Genomic DNA, 17,789 nt, shown 5'->3' on the forward strand with positions numbered 1-17,789 from the left:
AGTGCAGTATAATAAGGTGCATTGTCATGATGCAGCATCATGAATCGAATCAAAACCATGTTAATTTGTTTCATCGATAATAATGGCATTTTCCATAAGGAGTTTTTGCCTACAGGAGGCTGACTATAAATCAATATGTTTACAGAGAAATTCTTGAAAGACTGCGGAAAAGAGTTGTCCGTGTGAGACCAACCATTAAAGACAACTGGATGCTGCATCATTACAATGCACCTTGTCACACTGTACTCTCAATTAATGAGTTTTTGGCAAAGAAAAACATTCCTGTAGTTCCTCAACCGCCTTATTCACCTGACTTGAGTCCCTGCGACTTTTTCCTGTTGCCGACTTTAAAAAGCACCTCAAAGGACTCCATTTTGGAGCAATAGAAAAGGAAAAAAAAATATGTAAGACCATCTAAAGGATATTCCAGTTTCTTAGTTTCAACATTGCTATGAAGTGTGGAAAAACTGTTTGAAGCCTGTTGTGTGGCTTCCCAAGGGACTATTTTAAAGGTGGTAGAGTCCGTATGTAATTGGATTGTAAATAAAAAGTTTTTTTGAAACAGTCTCATTACTTTATTTACAGACCTCGTATAATACATAATACAGATCATGTTCAGAATTGATAAGTATGTTACTCCATGAATAATTCAAGGGAAACTATGATAAAATATTTACTAGAGTAACATCACAAAACATACAAAAATTTTTATTTTTAAATATACAAATATAAATTCAGTATTAGTACTTAATAAATTGTTACTTTACGAAAGCAAACATTAGAAAAAGCAAATATTAGAAGATACTAAATGAATTAAATAAGTATAAAAACATTTTAGGCAGATAATGAAAATCATTACAGCACATGTTAGACAAAGTCGACTATTATTGTGTACTGAAGTACTGTGGTATTTTTTTTTTTCAGAGAAATCAATTCAGTTGTCTGGTGTGTTAGAGGTGGACAAAATTTTCAGTCTTCTGCACTGATCCAATTCTTGGTATGGACTATCACTGTAATATTTTTACCTGAAAACAGATATTTATAAAAATAATTTACTCTGGTATGTAAAAATTTAATTTATAGGTATTGTGTTTGTAGTGACTATTTACGATAATAATATTTATATTTCTTCTATGCATGTAAATAATTTTGTATACAATTATGATATAAAATGGCAATATATTTTCAAGTTAAATTTATATACCAGTGGTATAATTTAACAGTTCTGAATTAAGCTGCTTCTTATCTTCTTCACACCCAGCAAGAATGGGATTATTCTAATGCTATTTGAAAATATATTTTATTCATTTGAAACCAAATATAAAATGTTATCAAGGTCTATATTTGCCTTCTTTTAGACTTGAATAAAAAAAAATTGTAAGTAAAGAACACCAAGATTAAAAGTTTAATAATGTTACATTAACCTGACACTGACTGAAGCTAATCAATGTAAAGGTATGTATAAATGAAAAGCTTTGTCTTGATGGTAGTTAGAAACTTTATAATATTTAGGATTTTACAGAAAACTTATCTCCCAATTCTATTTAGCAAATTAACTCCAATTTAAGCAAATTATCCCACAACCTCAATTCTGATCATTTTGTAGTGATGCATGTTAGGTGCTGTATTCAAAGAGTTGTAAGTGAGGTGATGTGTTATATCAGTTACTCAATATGATATTGATTTAGTACACCAGCTGATCTAATTACCAGAAAACAGTACAGCCATTCTCAGAAATAACAAATGTTTGATGCTAGACTTACTAGAGAAAGTGATAAGTTGAGTCATTTCCCCATTGCCTTTTTCATAAGTCAAAATACTTTTGTTCATCATCATTCAAAGCCCATTGAAATTCAGTATTCTCAGCCCTCCTTGTCATTTAATTCGTTAACTACAGGAGCTAGCTACATAATGTAAATTATTTCACACAAAACAACTCTGATAAACAACTCACCATATAAAGGTGAGAGCAAATAATGTAATGCAACAAATTAACATACCTTTCTTTGGAAAACAATCCCCAGGTACAAAGCTGAACGTAACAAAGTAGCTAGAGAACTTGCAAGAATCAATTCTGGTTTTGATCTGCAAGTTAATTGAAAAACCAAAAGGGAATAGAACATAGTTGCTGGCTTCCTTAAATTCTTAGCCCTGCAAAGGATGGTTGTGAGGGTATGATGCTGTTACAGATATATAGATATAATAGCAACCCGGTGGCTAGGGCCAGCCAGGGTGCTTACTTCACCAAGATTAGTGTTTTGGCATCAAGCCCCATATTAGCTGAGATATTCACTGTTAGGATGAGAATGGATGTATGGAGAACTATGTGATGGAGCTGCAGTGTGGGAGGGTGTAGGCATTGACCTTGCTCCCAAAAGCAGATCAGAGCAGAGACAAATAGGGTATACATTCCTTAACTTATTTTCATTGAAATACCCCATTTTCATTGGGATATATCCTTTTATTAAATGCATTACATAATTAGAATCTTGTTTTTGATTTGTAAAAGATCTCATGTGTTTGTTATATCTTAATTTTAATTTTCTTTCCGTTTGTCTTATGTATGTTGTATTGCATTTATATTTTATTTTTATATACTATTACTGTTATAAATATCTTTTTTTTCTAATATTACTATTAAAAATCTTTTATAGGGTATTATTTGTATTTACAGCCATTTTTATATTATATTTACTAAAGAATTGTTTTACTGGGTAAATTTCTTTTCCCATAAATGTTAATTTATTAGGTTTCTATATCGTTTGTTGTTTTAATTTCATTTCTTTTATTTCTACTTTTATTCATTTTTCTGATCATTTCTTTTTTATACCCGTTATTTTCTGCTACATGAAAAATAATGTCTTAACTCTTTTTCTATATGCTGGTTTCTTCAATAGTAATTTATGAAGCCTTCAATGGTATTTATGTATCATGTATCTAAAAGCTGCTAATTTATGCTCTATTAAATAATTCGAATTGTAAGCTATGATGTTATCTGTATGTTTCTTTTCCGAGTATTTCAAAATCTATTATTATTTCTTTTTATGGTTAGGTCTGAAAAAGTAATAGTTTCATCTCTCTCTTCCATCGTATATTTAATGTTATGATGAAATTGGTTCATTTCTTCCAGAATCTTTTTTTCATTATTATTTATTTATTTTTTAATTTCTAATAGAGTGTCATCCATGTACCTAATAAATTCTAAGCAACTGTATTTTTTTATGATGTCTGGTGTATTTTCTTCTTCCATATTCTGTAGGAATAGAATTGATATAGTGGGTTGCCTAGTCCTTCTTTCATTTTATATATTTTATTATTAAATTTAAATTGGTTCTTTTGAAGAATTGTTTCTAAAATTTTAATAATTTCTATTTTCAAGTTATTATTTAAATTTCCCTCATTTAGTTTCTTGTAAAATCTTTATTTTTTTTTTAATGGTACAAATTTTCTATGTCAAATGATACAATTCTCCAATCTTCTGTTAAGTATCTTTTAATTTTTCTGCTATTTCTATTGAATATTTTACTACATATTGGCTTTTTCAATATTCCCATGTCTTTTAATATATTTGCTTAATATTTTTCTAATTTATATGCTAGCGCATTAGCGTAATTTATTATAGGTCTTAACAGTAAATTCTCTTTGTGGATTTTAACCTGTGTTCTCATAACCGGTATACTCGGAACTTGGATTCATGTTAATATACTTGTAATAATTTTCTTTAATTAGATTTTTAGATTTTTTTTTTTTGATTTTTTAAATTTCTTTCTGATATATTTCGGTTTTATTTTTCATTTCTGTGTACATTTGTTTTATTTATAAAATCTTCTATTTTCTTTACATAATCTTCTTTTTTAATGACAACTACTGCGTTTCCTTTGTGTGCTTTTGTAATTAGTGTATTATTTTATTTTAGTTTCTTTTGTAGGTTATTTTTTTTTCTGTATTTTTGCCTTAATTTACATATATTTCATTTTCGTTGGTTACTTTCTTAATTGATTTTTTAAATAATTATGCTGCTAAATATCTTGCATGCATCTGTTCTTCAGACGAATAAGTATAATCATCAATAGGCCAGATAAGGCATGACATCAAATAAAAGGAGGGGCATTAACTAAATGACATTATATAAAGACTAACAGAAATTTAAAAGTACCAGTATAATAAGTTTTGACAATTTTTCCCTTCCTTAAGAAAGGCTTTAAAAACAGTACCAGGAAGGGGAAAGTCAAAGGTAGAGATTTAGTCGGTAGTGTGCAGGTATACTTACCTGTTGGTTATAACTGGCTGAACCTGTTAGCGAGCCCGACACTGCTTAGGGGCCTGTAAATGGGGTTCCTCCACCTTTTGTTTTGACAATGGAGTTATTCCGATATGTGTAAACATATAATAAAAGAATGAAGCTAACAAAGGTAAACAGTACTCAACATAGAAATTAAAAGATGCTTTTCACGAAAAAAAAGAAAGTTTTTCCTTTAATAAATTACTCTTGAAGATACACTTCTTACTCATATTATTTCAGCTTATAAACTTAAAATTTTTAGTTTTTTTTCTAAATGAATGAATTAATCGGTGAGAAAAAATTTGAACCTTTATTGCAGAGATTTTGGTACATTTTTAAATGATACTAAAGTAATTTTTTGTTTAAATTGCCCAAATATTGCCATCTGAGATGTTTTCAATCATTATGATAATTTTTAACTAAATACCTTAGCAAAGTGTTGAATTTGTATTAAGATTTATAACTTTTTACTAACTAAGCAGATTATTGTTTTTGTTTAGAAAACATAAATTAGAAAAATACATAAAAATTATGTAAATTTTAGATCAAGTACTGTAAAGATAAAATAATTTTCAACTGCATCAATAAGGAGAGAGTTAGAAATTTTTTTTCAAATACCGGGAAATTTCAACTATATTATTTGTTAATCTTATTAACTACTAACTTTTTTTAAATTTAATATTCTTAAATGTTAGTTAAGTAATAAATAAATGTAACCCTTCTACCCTACTAAAGGGCATTTGTATGCGTCTCTGTCTGTGCGTGCATCCCCCTTAGCTTAGCACCAGAATGTACCGATCACCAGTGGAAAATACTGATTTGTTAGTACATTTCTCATGGTGGTCAGGTGAATACTTGTTATATTATTATATATCAATATACCGCATGTATATCAATATATATGCAAAAAAATATATACTAAAAATATATTTTTTATCACTATTAACTCGCTCTTGGACTATGTGTGTGAGATGGATTAAGTTGCTAAGTGAAAAAGTTTCCCCTGAACTTATGCAACCTCGTTTACATTCATATTTTCTTAGTGAAAGATAACCTAGTCTGTTTCGGTAAGTTTGGATCTGAAATTCGCACATGTTTGAAGTACATAATTTTACCAAAACGTAGGATTCTACCTAATATAACAACCGACTGAAGCTAAATGATAACACGCTATTAGTTTTATAAATAAGTGACATATATATTAGGGTATACACTTGCTACTGGGAATTCTGTACAGTAACGACCAAAGTTTTGGGAAAATTTAGTGCTTTTTAACCGGATCTAACTTTTCGGAAGAAAATCGCAAATATTTCGAAAACGGTCGGTCCTAATGATCTGAAAAATTTTTCCACCCACCTACATAGTACCCGATCCGTTCCCAGTATACCCGTCGGATGATAATATTTTCAAGTGCCCCTGGGGCGCTGTTCGGAAATTGGGGAGGGGTACTACCGTAACCGCTCGTCCAATTTTCACGATTCAAACGATGTATGTATCAGCAGGTCGAGCGCTAACTCATCGGGTACACTCTTGATCGACCGCATCTTTGTTATCCAGAAATTAAATCGTTCAGCCCTAAGTTTCGATTGCACACACTCACCGTAAAACGTACCGATCCGATTTTTAAAATCAAACTCAAACTTGTGTGCTAGCGCAGCTGTAAAGTATAAAATTATGAAGACTAGAAAGTAGAAAATAAAAAAAATAAGTAAAAAAAAATTTTTTTTTAACTAACGTTTTTACCTTTTAGTGTGTTTAATTTAAGAGTGGTGTTTTAAAAAAAAAATTACATTTTCTTTATTTACTTATGTGGTTGATTTTATTCATAAAATAATGAACTATAACCAAAAAAATAGGTACCGGAATGTACCGATCACTAGCGGAAAATCCCGATTCGTTAGTACCAATTTCTAGAGTTAAATTTCTAATTTAACTTTTGTTATATCAATTTTCATCATTTAAAAAAAAATTTTTACACAAGAGGTAATTCAATTTTGGACACCTAATAATCCCATTCCGAGACGATTCATAGGCACGCCCTACAGCTAATACTAAAATAGTTCCTGCAGCTAGTACTTAGTATTATGTTATAATACTAATAATATAGTAAATTTAAATATATACAAATGGCTTAATAAATAAATTTTTATTTAATAGAGCAAATTGCATAATTTTATGAGTGTGTGTGTGCATGTGTATGTAGTAGTAGTAGTAGTGGTAGTACGTTCAGTGATAGACTGATCAGAAAAAAATATAACGAAAAGGTTAAGGTTGTGACTTGACTTCACAGATAACCTTTAAAATATTATACGAATTTGATAAAAAAAATTAACAAAGAAATATAAAAAAAAAAATCTTTTTATATTTTTACAAGAATTACAAAGATAAATGTGCAAATAAATATTCTTAGTTACATTTTTTTTTTAAATATGTAACGAAGGTAATATTTTGAAGTAAATGAAACCATTATCAATTTTATTGTTGTCATAGTTTAACGTGTTCTTTCTCAGACATATATATTTTACTGATTGTTTTTTTTTTTTTTTTTAGTAAAAGGTTAATGCCTAGTAATAGCAAGGTATTAAATCAATCTATAATTTTTATTACTTTTTAAGGACAGTTTTTTTGGGGGAATGACCGGCATCAATTACTTTGGTCATTTTGCCCTATGAGAATGGAAATGTGTACCTATGCCTTGCCTGACTGGGATTCGAACACAGGACCTCTGGATGAAAGGCTGAGACGCTACCACTCCGCCACAGAATCGACAATAGTTTTTGAAGTCTAATAATTAGAAAAGTATTACTAATTTTGAAAAGGATAGTAGGCCGTATAGAAGGGACACTAAAATTTAAAAGACTCAAGTTCACATTAAAAAAAAGAAAGAATACTGAATTCTTAAATCTGAAGTCAAAGTAGGAGAAGCTCTTTCCTGTATAAAGTAGTTTGCAGATTCTACCATTAAAAATATACAAACGTTTTATAAACTAAAGATTAGAAAGAAAATCAGCGGGAGTATTTTTTAAATAGAAATGGTATTTAGGTAGAATATTTACACTTAATGTCGTCTAATAATAACCACGTCACTCACCGGGTTGGTATAGTGGTAAAAGCATCTTCCCAAATCAGCTGATTTGGAAGTCGAGAGTTCCAGCATTCAAGTTCTAGTAAAGGTAGTTGTTACTTTTGTACGGATTTGGATACCGGTATTCTTTGGTGGTTGGGTTTCAATAAACCACACATGTCAAGGAATGGTTAACCTGAGACTGTACAAGACTACATATTTACATTCATACATATTATCCTCATTCATACTCCAAAGTAATACCTTACGGTGGTTCTGAAGCTAATCAGAAAAAAGGGGTTAGAACAACAAATCAAAATATACGATTTTTTTTTGACAAGGTTGTAATAAGGTGTAAAATTCGTGTAATCAATGCAAAACAAAACAATAATACCTTTACATTACCCCTGCAAACGAATTAACTAGCTTGAATGTATGCAAAGCCAAATATATATATTTTTTTTTTTTTCTGAAAAGAAACTAAAAGCAAAGAAAGAGGTATATCAGATTATAATATAAGATAACTTATATTGATAACTTAAGATAACTATTTAAGATAAATAGTTATAGATTGATATCTATTTAGGATAACTTAAAATTGGTTAAACAGAAAAAAAACCATATTCTAGTGAACATTTTGAATTGTAAAAGGTTCAAATTTCAAATGAATTTTATAAAAATTAAAACTATAATAAGTACATGAAGAACCGCATAGTGCTAATACAATAATTTTAGATGTACAAGAATAAAGATTCTTGTGCTTCTAATATTACCGTAAAGGTCAAAGAAATAATTAAAAAAAAAGGATTTATTTCAATTGATAATGACATCCAAGAGTTAAAACTGATCATTTTGCTAATACAGAAATCATTGGTTAGGGAAGAGAGAAAGAGGTAAAAACACTAATCAGTTATTTTTTTCTTGTATTACATATTTAGTACAACAGCCTATCAACCTTGTCTAGTGGTTAACTCGTCGTTACAAATAAGTTATCAGTTGATTTTCGAAGTCGAAGGTTTTGAGGTTCAAATCCTAATAAAATTTAGTGTTTTTATACAGATATGAATAGTAGACAGTGGATACCGGTGTTCTTTATTGGTTGGGGTTCAATTAACCACATATCTCAGGATTGGTCAACCTGAGTCTGTCTGTACAATACTACACATCATTTACATGTCATATATCATTCTCCTCTCATTGGGCTGGGGGGAGGGGGTGGTTATTTTTCACTAGTTGAAGAGACTGCAACATACACATAAGGAAAGAAAATATTTATTAATCTAGAATGAAAAAGAGATAAGAAAAAGAATGAATAAAAAGAAGATTACAAGATATAACATAAAGAAGGAATATATCACAAATTTGATATTTTGTGATAATTAGTGTTTATTTATTTTTTAAATAAAAATTAATTCTAACTACTTCTATCTTTGAAAAAAGTGTTTAATATCTTTATTAAGATAGTAGCAATTGCTATTAAAATGATATAAGACTACGCATAAAATTAATTGCGTGATTAATATTAATTACCAGTTATTAAAAAATATAATGATAATATGATAGTTTATCTTTTATAGTTGACATAAAACTACTCGTATTTAATGACTCATCATATATCATATTTAATGACTTAGCATGTATATATATAAATATACAGAATGTCCCACGAAGAAACGTAGGAATCTTCAAGACATGTTCTACCGGTGAAAATGATGAAAAAATTTCATATAAACATACTTATGGAAACGTTGTGTTTTCGAAAGATTTCGCCCGGATTTCAGCTCATCTAATAAAAAAAAAAATACCGAATATTGTGTTTTATGTCGGATATCTTAAAAGCTATTGGAGTTTTTAAGTTTTATTAAGTTCTTGGACTTGTTTTATCCTATTTCCAAGCTCAAATTACATAAGAAAACACCAATTTGTTGAAAGTGGCCTCCATTATACGATTTACGTAATTGAATACGACATTGCGTAAAGACATGTTGTAACGTTTATTGAGGAATCGCAGCGACACATCGTTCAATTTCGCTCTGCAATTCGGGAACGGTGTGAGTATCCCCCACAAGAAAATTCAGGAGTGAATAAATCAGGAGACGAGGATGCTGTAACACCTTAGAAATCACTTTTTCATGAAAACACTGATCCCAGAAAGTCATAATGTTGTTGGCTGTATGAGCCGTAGCATTGTTCTGCTGAAACCACGTGTACTCAAGCCGACCCGCTGGTATAGTGTTTACAAAATGTTGCACCGTTCTCTGTTCACTGTACCGTGAAGATTCGCCTAATTGACATTGCACATCAAAACCCATTTTTTGTCCGTGGGGCTGATGTGAATTCTCCGTACACCAAATGCGTAATTTTTTTACAATCACGTATCCATGAAGGTGAAACCAGTCATCGAGTATCTCCCCATCTGGCGTTACAGATGACTTAAATCACTGACAGAAAGGTACACTTATTCCAGTGTCTGTAGGTAACAACGCTTGAACAACACGAATTCTGTACGGACACACCTTTAAACGCTTGCGCGATTCCGTGTGAACACTACTGACGGAGAGACCAGACCGGCTAAATAGACGTCACAAACTTCTCGGAAGTAACAGAATAAGCAGCTTGCACGGCGACCAACTTTTCTGGTGTTAGCACTTTCGGCACCACTTTTGGTCGCATCTGCCACATTTCCTGTCTATTGGAACTTGTCGTACAACCGCTTGATGGAAGACTTGTTTGGTGTATCCGCATCATACGTTTCTATGAAGGCTCTCTGGATCCGGGCAAAACTGACACATCTAATGTATTGGGAGGCAATGAATATTCTCTGCTGCATTGTGTAACCCATTTTTCTTCAATTTTCCTCAATTAAAGCTGCAACAAAAGAAGGAAACATTCTTCCATAAAGTTGCATCACTTTTTGAACACGCTGTAGTAAGCTATTAATATTAAAAAGATAAAAAAAAAAAATTATTAGTAAAACGGCAGAGTGATAAATAATTTACAGGCTAATAGTAAAATAAACTGTTGACCGGTACAGATTTTATATCGTAAAAAATATTTCGAGTGATTTTATTTCTAGCAGTTATATATTGCAGTTTACCCGCTTGGTTGGTCTAGTGGTTAAACTCGTTACCGCAAATCAATTAATTTCGAAGTAGAGAATTCTAAGGTTCAAATCCTAATAAGGGCAGTTATTTTTATACGTATTTGAATACTAGATCGTGGATACCGGTGTCCTTTGGTGGTCGGGTTTCAATTAACTACACATCTCAGAAACGGTCGACCTGAGACTGTACAAGGCTACAACATTTCATTTACTTTTATACATATCATCCTCATTCCTTTTTTGAAGTAATACCTTACGGTGGTTCCGGAGTCTAAACAGAAAAAAAGAGAGACAGAGATCATATTACATACAGATATTTATAATTACATATATTACAGGTAGTTATAATTGTACGGGAAAACAACTGTACTTTAGGATGAATGGGAAGAAATACTGTCAATGATAGAATATTCATATACGATACAGTGTACAATCTTTAATCGTAAATATCAATCAATAAATGAACTGAATTTTTTTTCTTAGAATAAACCATTTTTTTCTTCTTAATAGTACTTATATTACAAGCAAAAAAATTAAATCAAGATCAGAGATTCTAAAGGTTATTTGGTGTAATTAATGCAATTATAATGACTTACAACGTAGAGATATATTAGTATTCAATAAATAAATTTAAATCTTTATTAAATTAACATGTACTACTTTTTTTTTGTTAGGATCAGACCGTAACATCTGATGATCGATATTTAGTAGCAAGACACCGAGTCTGAGTCTCGGCCAAGAAAACAAGTGCACAATATTTGGCTAGCGGCCATTATTACTTAATACTCTACTGTCTTCTTTAATTAACGAGTCAAACACGTGATGTCATTTAATCTTGTGTTATTGTTCGGAGCAATAGCTTTAGTAAGCGCTTTAATATGGTTACTGATATCCAGTATTTTACGACCGAGAAAATATCCACCAGGTAAGCAAAAATTTTGAATTTTTTAAAAATAAATGATTAGATTTGTAATTTTTATATTTTATCATTTCTTCGTTTTAATTCTAAAAAAAACGAACAGCTAGTTTTATTAAAATATATAATAATAATAATTATTATTAAAAAATAATATATTTTTGTACAGAGTAATTTTCCATTTTATTTCTTTGCAATCGAATAAGAAATCTTGTTTATACGGTACAAACTAATATTTTTCAAAAAGGTAGCAAAAAAATCAGTTTGAAGAAAGTGAAATAACGTCTTTTGAACGTTAAATTTTTATTTTTAATTTGATATAGGTATAGTTTAGTTATACGCCTATTAATCTAATTTTAGAGTAAAATGACGAGTTTCGTGAAGACAATATCTCTTATATAAAAGAGAATGTCCTGACTGATTCACTGACTCATAATTAACGTACAACAAAAACTAATATAGATAGAGACTTTAAATTTTCAGGGTACCTTTGTATCTTTAAGTAGGCGTGCGCTAAAGAAAGGATTTCACGAAATTTTGATTTTAAGGGGGCTCAAATCGATAAAAAACTAAATTTCGTGTTAACAGCGCTATCTGTTGGACGAAAAAGCAAAATACGCTATACTAAATATTTTACGATTCCATTGCAATGTTTCCGATATGTGTGTCCGCTATAGATTAAAAAATTACTGGACCGATTTACGCGCGGGGAAGAAGGGAGAAAGGGTAAATCGGGAAAGAGAAATAGGTAAAATCGAAAAAGGTAAGAAGGAGAAAAAGGAAATGGAAAGGGAAAAGACAAGGGGGAAAAGGGAAGTAAGGGAAAGAGAAACGAGAGAAGGAAAGGGAAACGGGAGAAAACGGGAAGGGAGAGCAAATCGAGCCATAACCTTCTGACCGTGACGGGAAGCACAAGTAACCATAGAGCACGGACGAAGCCGCGATGGGGTTGCTAGATTTGGGATTGTAATAAATTTTTTGTTTATCTTTATTGGACTTTTATATCGAACTATTTTAATTCATTCGTAAAATGGATCGGTCTAACAAATATAGTTCAATTTTCTTATTTTCCTTTTTTTGTTTTCCTTTATTTAAGTTTTGGGCAACAATTCATTGTTTATCGTTTATTCCTTCAGTATTTTTCATAAAAATTTTTATTTACCGTTTTATCAGGATTTAATAAAAATCTAAATATAATATTGTCGATTAAATATTTCTTTGGTACTTATGTATTAACGCCACCGCAGCTACAGCTTTATTTAAAAACAAAGTAGTCAATCAGATTTCGGTGGAAAATGAACAGCCTCTTTATTACCCAGTTATTTATATTTATTTATTTTATAAATATATAACCAAACCTAACCTACGCTCGCTAACCTTGAATAATTAACAGGAGTGTTTTGATTATTTAAATAATAAATAATTGCAATAATTACTGAATTTATTAAATAAATACTCAAAAATTACGGTGTTAATTAGTCAAGGTTAGCGAGCCAAGCGAGCGTAGGTTAAGTTTGGTTAAATTATATTTATAAAATAAATAAATAACCATTTATTAAAATTAATTTTCCACCGAAATCCGATTGACTACTTTGTTTTTAAATAAAGCGTAGCTGCGGTGGCGTTAATACCTAAGTACCATTTTTTTAATAAAAATATAAGTTTGCTATTAAAAAAGCATTACGAGTGAAGCTGCATCTATATTGTGGGCGAATTCGCGACGGGGTACGCCAGTTTAAATTATATTTCAAAATAAACATACCCAAAAATCAATCTAACCTTCCCCCTCCCCAAAAAAAAAGCTATTGTTATAATAAGTTTGCATGACATCATGGATTTCTCGTTTGATTGATTAAAGTTAAATTTCTCCCCCAAAAAAAAACCGTTCAGATAATTTTTATAAAGTTTTTTAATATTTATTGTGGTTAACAATGTTGTACTTTTGTTATATTTTTAAATCACCTCATTTTACTACAAAAAAAAAAATTCTTTATATTTTCAAAAAGTGGTAAATTTCAATCATTTTTTTAAACCGGTTCGTATGATTTTTATAATATTTCATGTTTAATACGGCCGAATAAAATAATAAACTTCCTTATATTTTTTTAAACGACTTAAAAAAAAGGAAGTAGCTCTCAAAGGATTGAGGTTTTTTTCACTTCAACAGAGTGTACATACAAAGAAATATTTTTATGGACCTTTATATATTTTATTATCATCAAACTTATATTCCCTTTTTTAAATTAAAGAGGTAATTTTTTTCAGATAATATCGATAAGAAATTTTTTAAAAGAAAATATATTTACGATCACGCGGAAGATTTGGAAATCTTTTTTTTTTTTATATTGTAGAAGGATTCTGGCTAAAGGATCAAAAAGTAACAGCTTATATTAAGAGAGCCACGTAATATAACTTAATTTTTTTTTAGATATACACACCAACTCACAAAGTTTTAATTTAGCTTAGTTAAGCTCAATTTGTGCAGCTTTAGTAGCTCGACAGACGTCTAGATGATAATATAACTCTTGCCAGATGTTTAGGAGCATCTATGGCGTTATTAGACCAACGACTTTAATAATTCTCACTTTTTAAGTAATTACTCAGAAACTGAGAATCTCAAATCTCAGAATCATAACATCTCGATAAAAGTATGGTGGAGCACTTTCTTGTTGGAAACAGTAAAGTTTTAAAACATTTCGAACGTACGTGTGTGTCCTGTCACAGTGGGTTCCATGAAAAAGAGGACCGAGACAACATGAGTCCTAACCAGACATTGACTCTCGATGTGTTTCCCTTAGTAACCCAAATTCGACTAATTGTGTTTGTTAAATTTCCAGCAGGTATGAATGGTTGCCTCATCACTAAATAATAACATATCGAGATAATTAAGATTGTTTTCGACTCGACACATTACCTCTACAGCAAACAGGTAGGCGGCGATCATTTGGTTTAATGTGATGAAAGAGTTGTAACTTGTACGCTCTCAAACGGACCCGTTTATGAACAGTAGAACGAGGAATTTGTAGTTCATAACTAGCCCGCCTAATTGACTTTCTCAGAACTGAATGCATCGAGTTCACGATCCACAATCACTAACTAAAACTTTTGGATGTTTTCCAGTTTGTTAAACCAAGCTTCCAGTCTCTTTTAAACTCTATTCCGCTGACTCCGCTAACTAAAACGCGCACTGAACCTATTTTTTTTGTGGAGTCCAAATCTCGACTGACTACAATTGCATTCCGAGTCGGTTTGCCCGGACATGCGTATTTCGCTAACCTTGAGAGTAAACAGAACAAATGTTGGACATATTTACTGTCGATTGAGCCTGCCTTTAAGAGATTGATTGGTCATTTAGAAGACTAGTCGTTTTACTTTTGGATAAGCCATTACTTTTGGATACCTTTAGCTTGGAGACACCTTCTCGTATTTGGTAATGGATTGTTACTGCATTATAATAGACATTAGCGGCAGCAGAAATCATATTGATAAGGAAGTATTAAAAAACTGGTAGTTCTAAAAGTTGAAGTAAATAAATAAATAATATTCACTTATTCCATACAGCCTTAGCTCAAAATTAGTTTTAGATAACGTAAAATCGATCCTCTGAATTTCTTTTTTATAAAAAATTTGGTTTCTTATGTTTTATTTTTCTTGTTTACGGTAGATCAAACCACATTTTAAATAAAAATTAATTACAAAATCAACTTGTTAAAGGTATAATAAAAAGAAGAAAAACTATTCAATCTTGTTAAAATTTCGACTTATTTTGAAGCCGGAATCAAATTAAGGATTAGTAAAATTTGTTTTTAATTTGAAGGCTGATATCAAAAATCATATTTTAATGACAGATTGAATGAATTCATTTTTACTTTGTGGTGTTTTTTTTATAGTCGGTTATGCATTTTTTAACTTCATTTTGTTATTTTAATAAACTTTGTATTTTTATTTTTATTTTTAAAGAATTTGCCTAAAAAATATGTATTCAACAACAAAAGTGAAACAAACAAAAAAAATATTTATATATAAAGATTTTAACATCTTTTTATCGAAAATTCGGTAAAATAAGATCTCACCATAGGGCGCTAACGTCATCCGTTATTTGAATCATTACTTCCTTGTCCGAAGTAAAGGGGAAGTATTGTGATGGCGAAAAATTTCGGTTTTCAGATTTCAACGGAAATATCCAACTGCAGTAATAAGCCCCTCATTGAGAACTTTTCAATGATATATTGTAATAAGTGTTAATTATTTTCATTCATTCCAGAGTTACAGTCAAATGAAATTTTAATTATGAAATATTTGGATCTTAAAAAATGGAAGGCACATCGGTTCGAATCAGACTTCAAATACATATGTTCTTTTTTATTTTTTTTATTTAAATATATTGATTTATTAATCAATATTAATTATTTTAATTAATTAATTAACCTCTCATTGTAAAAATATTTTTGTAATAAATAATAACTCAATAATAACAATAAAAAAATATTTAAAAAAATCAAAAGTTATTAGTAAAATAAAAATTTTATGTACTTTTCATTTTAATTCAAATTTTGTTACAGAGGTTAACAATTATTAATAAATCAATTTATTTATATTTAAAAATAAAGAAAAGGGAAAATATATTATATGAAGTCTGATTCGAATCGATGATGTGTCCGTGGTTACGGATCCGACACGTTCTCACTTACACCACATAACTGCTTGAGCGACGTGAAACAAAATTAATATATAATATTTATAAAAAATGCTGATACGGACACCAGAAAAGAAGGTGATACAATGCGGTGTCCACCACAATACAATTATGTAACTGTCCACTTTATTAAAGAATTAGAAGATCGTATCTCACTTTCAAATGAGATAAGTTTAAATGAATGTGTATATGTAATTTAATAGGCGTACATAAACAATTTTTTTACTATAAACTGCCTAAAAACTACCAATAAAATTTCAAATTCCACGACTATAGGTTACAACAAAGATAATGTGCAAGTTCCTACACATTAAAAAATTTGGTGAACGGATTTTATATTACTTGAATTTTTGCACATCGAAGCTTCAAGAAAAACAATACTAATGGGTAAAACAAAAATTTAACCATTGTCAAATATATTTCAATTTATTGTAAACTAGTGATAAATTTATGATGAAATTTTAATGGCAAAATGTATTTTGTTTTTACTACACACAGTAACCGTATACAATCTTTTCGCTAAGTATTAATTATTATGAATGATCAGTTATTACTAACGCCAAGCTAAAATAATTATATTCATGAATTTTGTTTCACCTCCTGCTTTTAAATTGAAATCGAACTTTATTATTCTGTTCATTCACTAAAAATTAATTATGCTCAGTAAAATAATAGAAATCAGTAATTATGTAATAGGCGAAGGCGTAAATCATTATGTAAAGTCTGTTACGTAACACATAGCATGTTGTGCACAGATACGCATGCGGACAGTTGTGGCATGGAGGAAATCCGGTATAATAAATCAGATATGTTTTCCGCGCGTAAAATGTACTTCACTTTGACTTTAATAAACGTTTAACCTTGAAGTGGCACGTGAAAAATCACAGTAAATTATATATACGTTTTATTTTTACTAACAACACATAAATAATTTTTATTATCGTTTTACCATATATATTTGTCAAGGAATACTTTTTCGTACATGTTTCGCCGCATCGCTGTATCAGCATCATCAAGGAATGAAATTATTCACAATAGATTTCATCAGTCTTACAAAAATGTCTTAAACATTTTGTGGGATTGGCAACATAAATAAATTTCATTAAGATAAAAAAAGAAAACAGAGTCAAAACATCCTAAGCCAAAATAGTACTGCTCGAATAGTGAAAAAATTAAAGTTGAAAACAAAATGATTTTTTTTTTTGAGAAGGTTTTTACATACAGGAAATTAAATAACTTCAAATGATATAACGGTACAAAATGTTTTTTTTTCTTTATTTTTTTTTATATTTTTAATGGAAATAAAATACTGTAATATATTAAATACCACTTTATTTATTAAATATTACTCCCAACACAACCAGTTCTAGTAAACCTATACCATTTTAAGTCTCTGTATATATGTATGTTCAATTATTAAATGTATTATTAATAAATATGTAGATGGTTTTGTATGGATTAGATATCGGGCATTATAATTATTGTGTGCCTGTTATTTTACAATGCATAATATAGCCACAAGTATATTACCAATTGATTATTTTTATCTGTAGTTAATAGGTTTCACTAGAATTACTTGATTCGAAAAAAAAATACCGTAGGTAAGAGGAGAATAATGAATTTTTTTTAGAAGGAACTACACAGTTTTGCTGATTATTACCCATCAGTGATTTATGACAAACAAACTGACATGTTATTGTTGTGACTACGGCTGGTACATGATATCCA

At 29.9% G+C, this 17,789-nt stretch overlaps 1 protein-coding gene across 7 annotated transcripts in view; it reads left to right on the plus strand.

Moving 5' to 3' along the window:
- Positions 1-17,789, plus strand: part of Cyp305a1 (Cytochrome P450 305a1) — an 82,206-nt gene that overhangs the window by 44,898 nt on the left and 19,519 nt on the right. For 4 of the 7 annotated variants that reach the window (XM_075372506.1, XM_075372504.1, XM_075372503.1 and 1 more), the window contains exons 2-3: positions 925-997; positions 11,124-11,374. In XM_075372506.1, the coding sequence (XP_075228621.1) occupies positions 11,272-11,374 (103 nt within the window). In that variant the 5' untranslated portion in view covers positions 925-997; positions 11,124-11,271. Of the gene's footprint in view, positions 1-924; positions 1,061-11,123; positions 11,375-17,789 lie in introns of all 7 variants that reach the window. The other 3 variants (XM_075372502.1, XM_075372501.1, XM_075372499.1) reach the window with 1 other exon arrangement.

The sequence above is a fragment of the Lycorma delicatula genome, chromosome 8 (assembly GCF_047948215.1).
Source record: "Lycorma delicatula isolate Av1 chromosome 8, ASM4794821v1, whole genome shotgun sequence".
In the NCBI taxonomy this organism is placed as follows: Eukaryota; Metazoa; Arthropoda; class Insecta; order Hemiptera; family Fulgoridae; genus Lycorma; species Lycorma delicatula.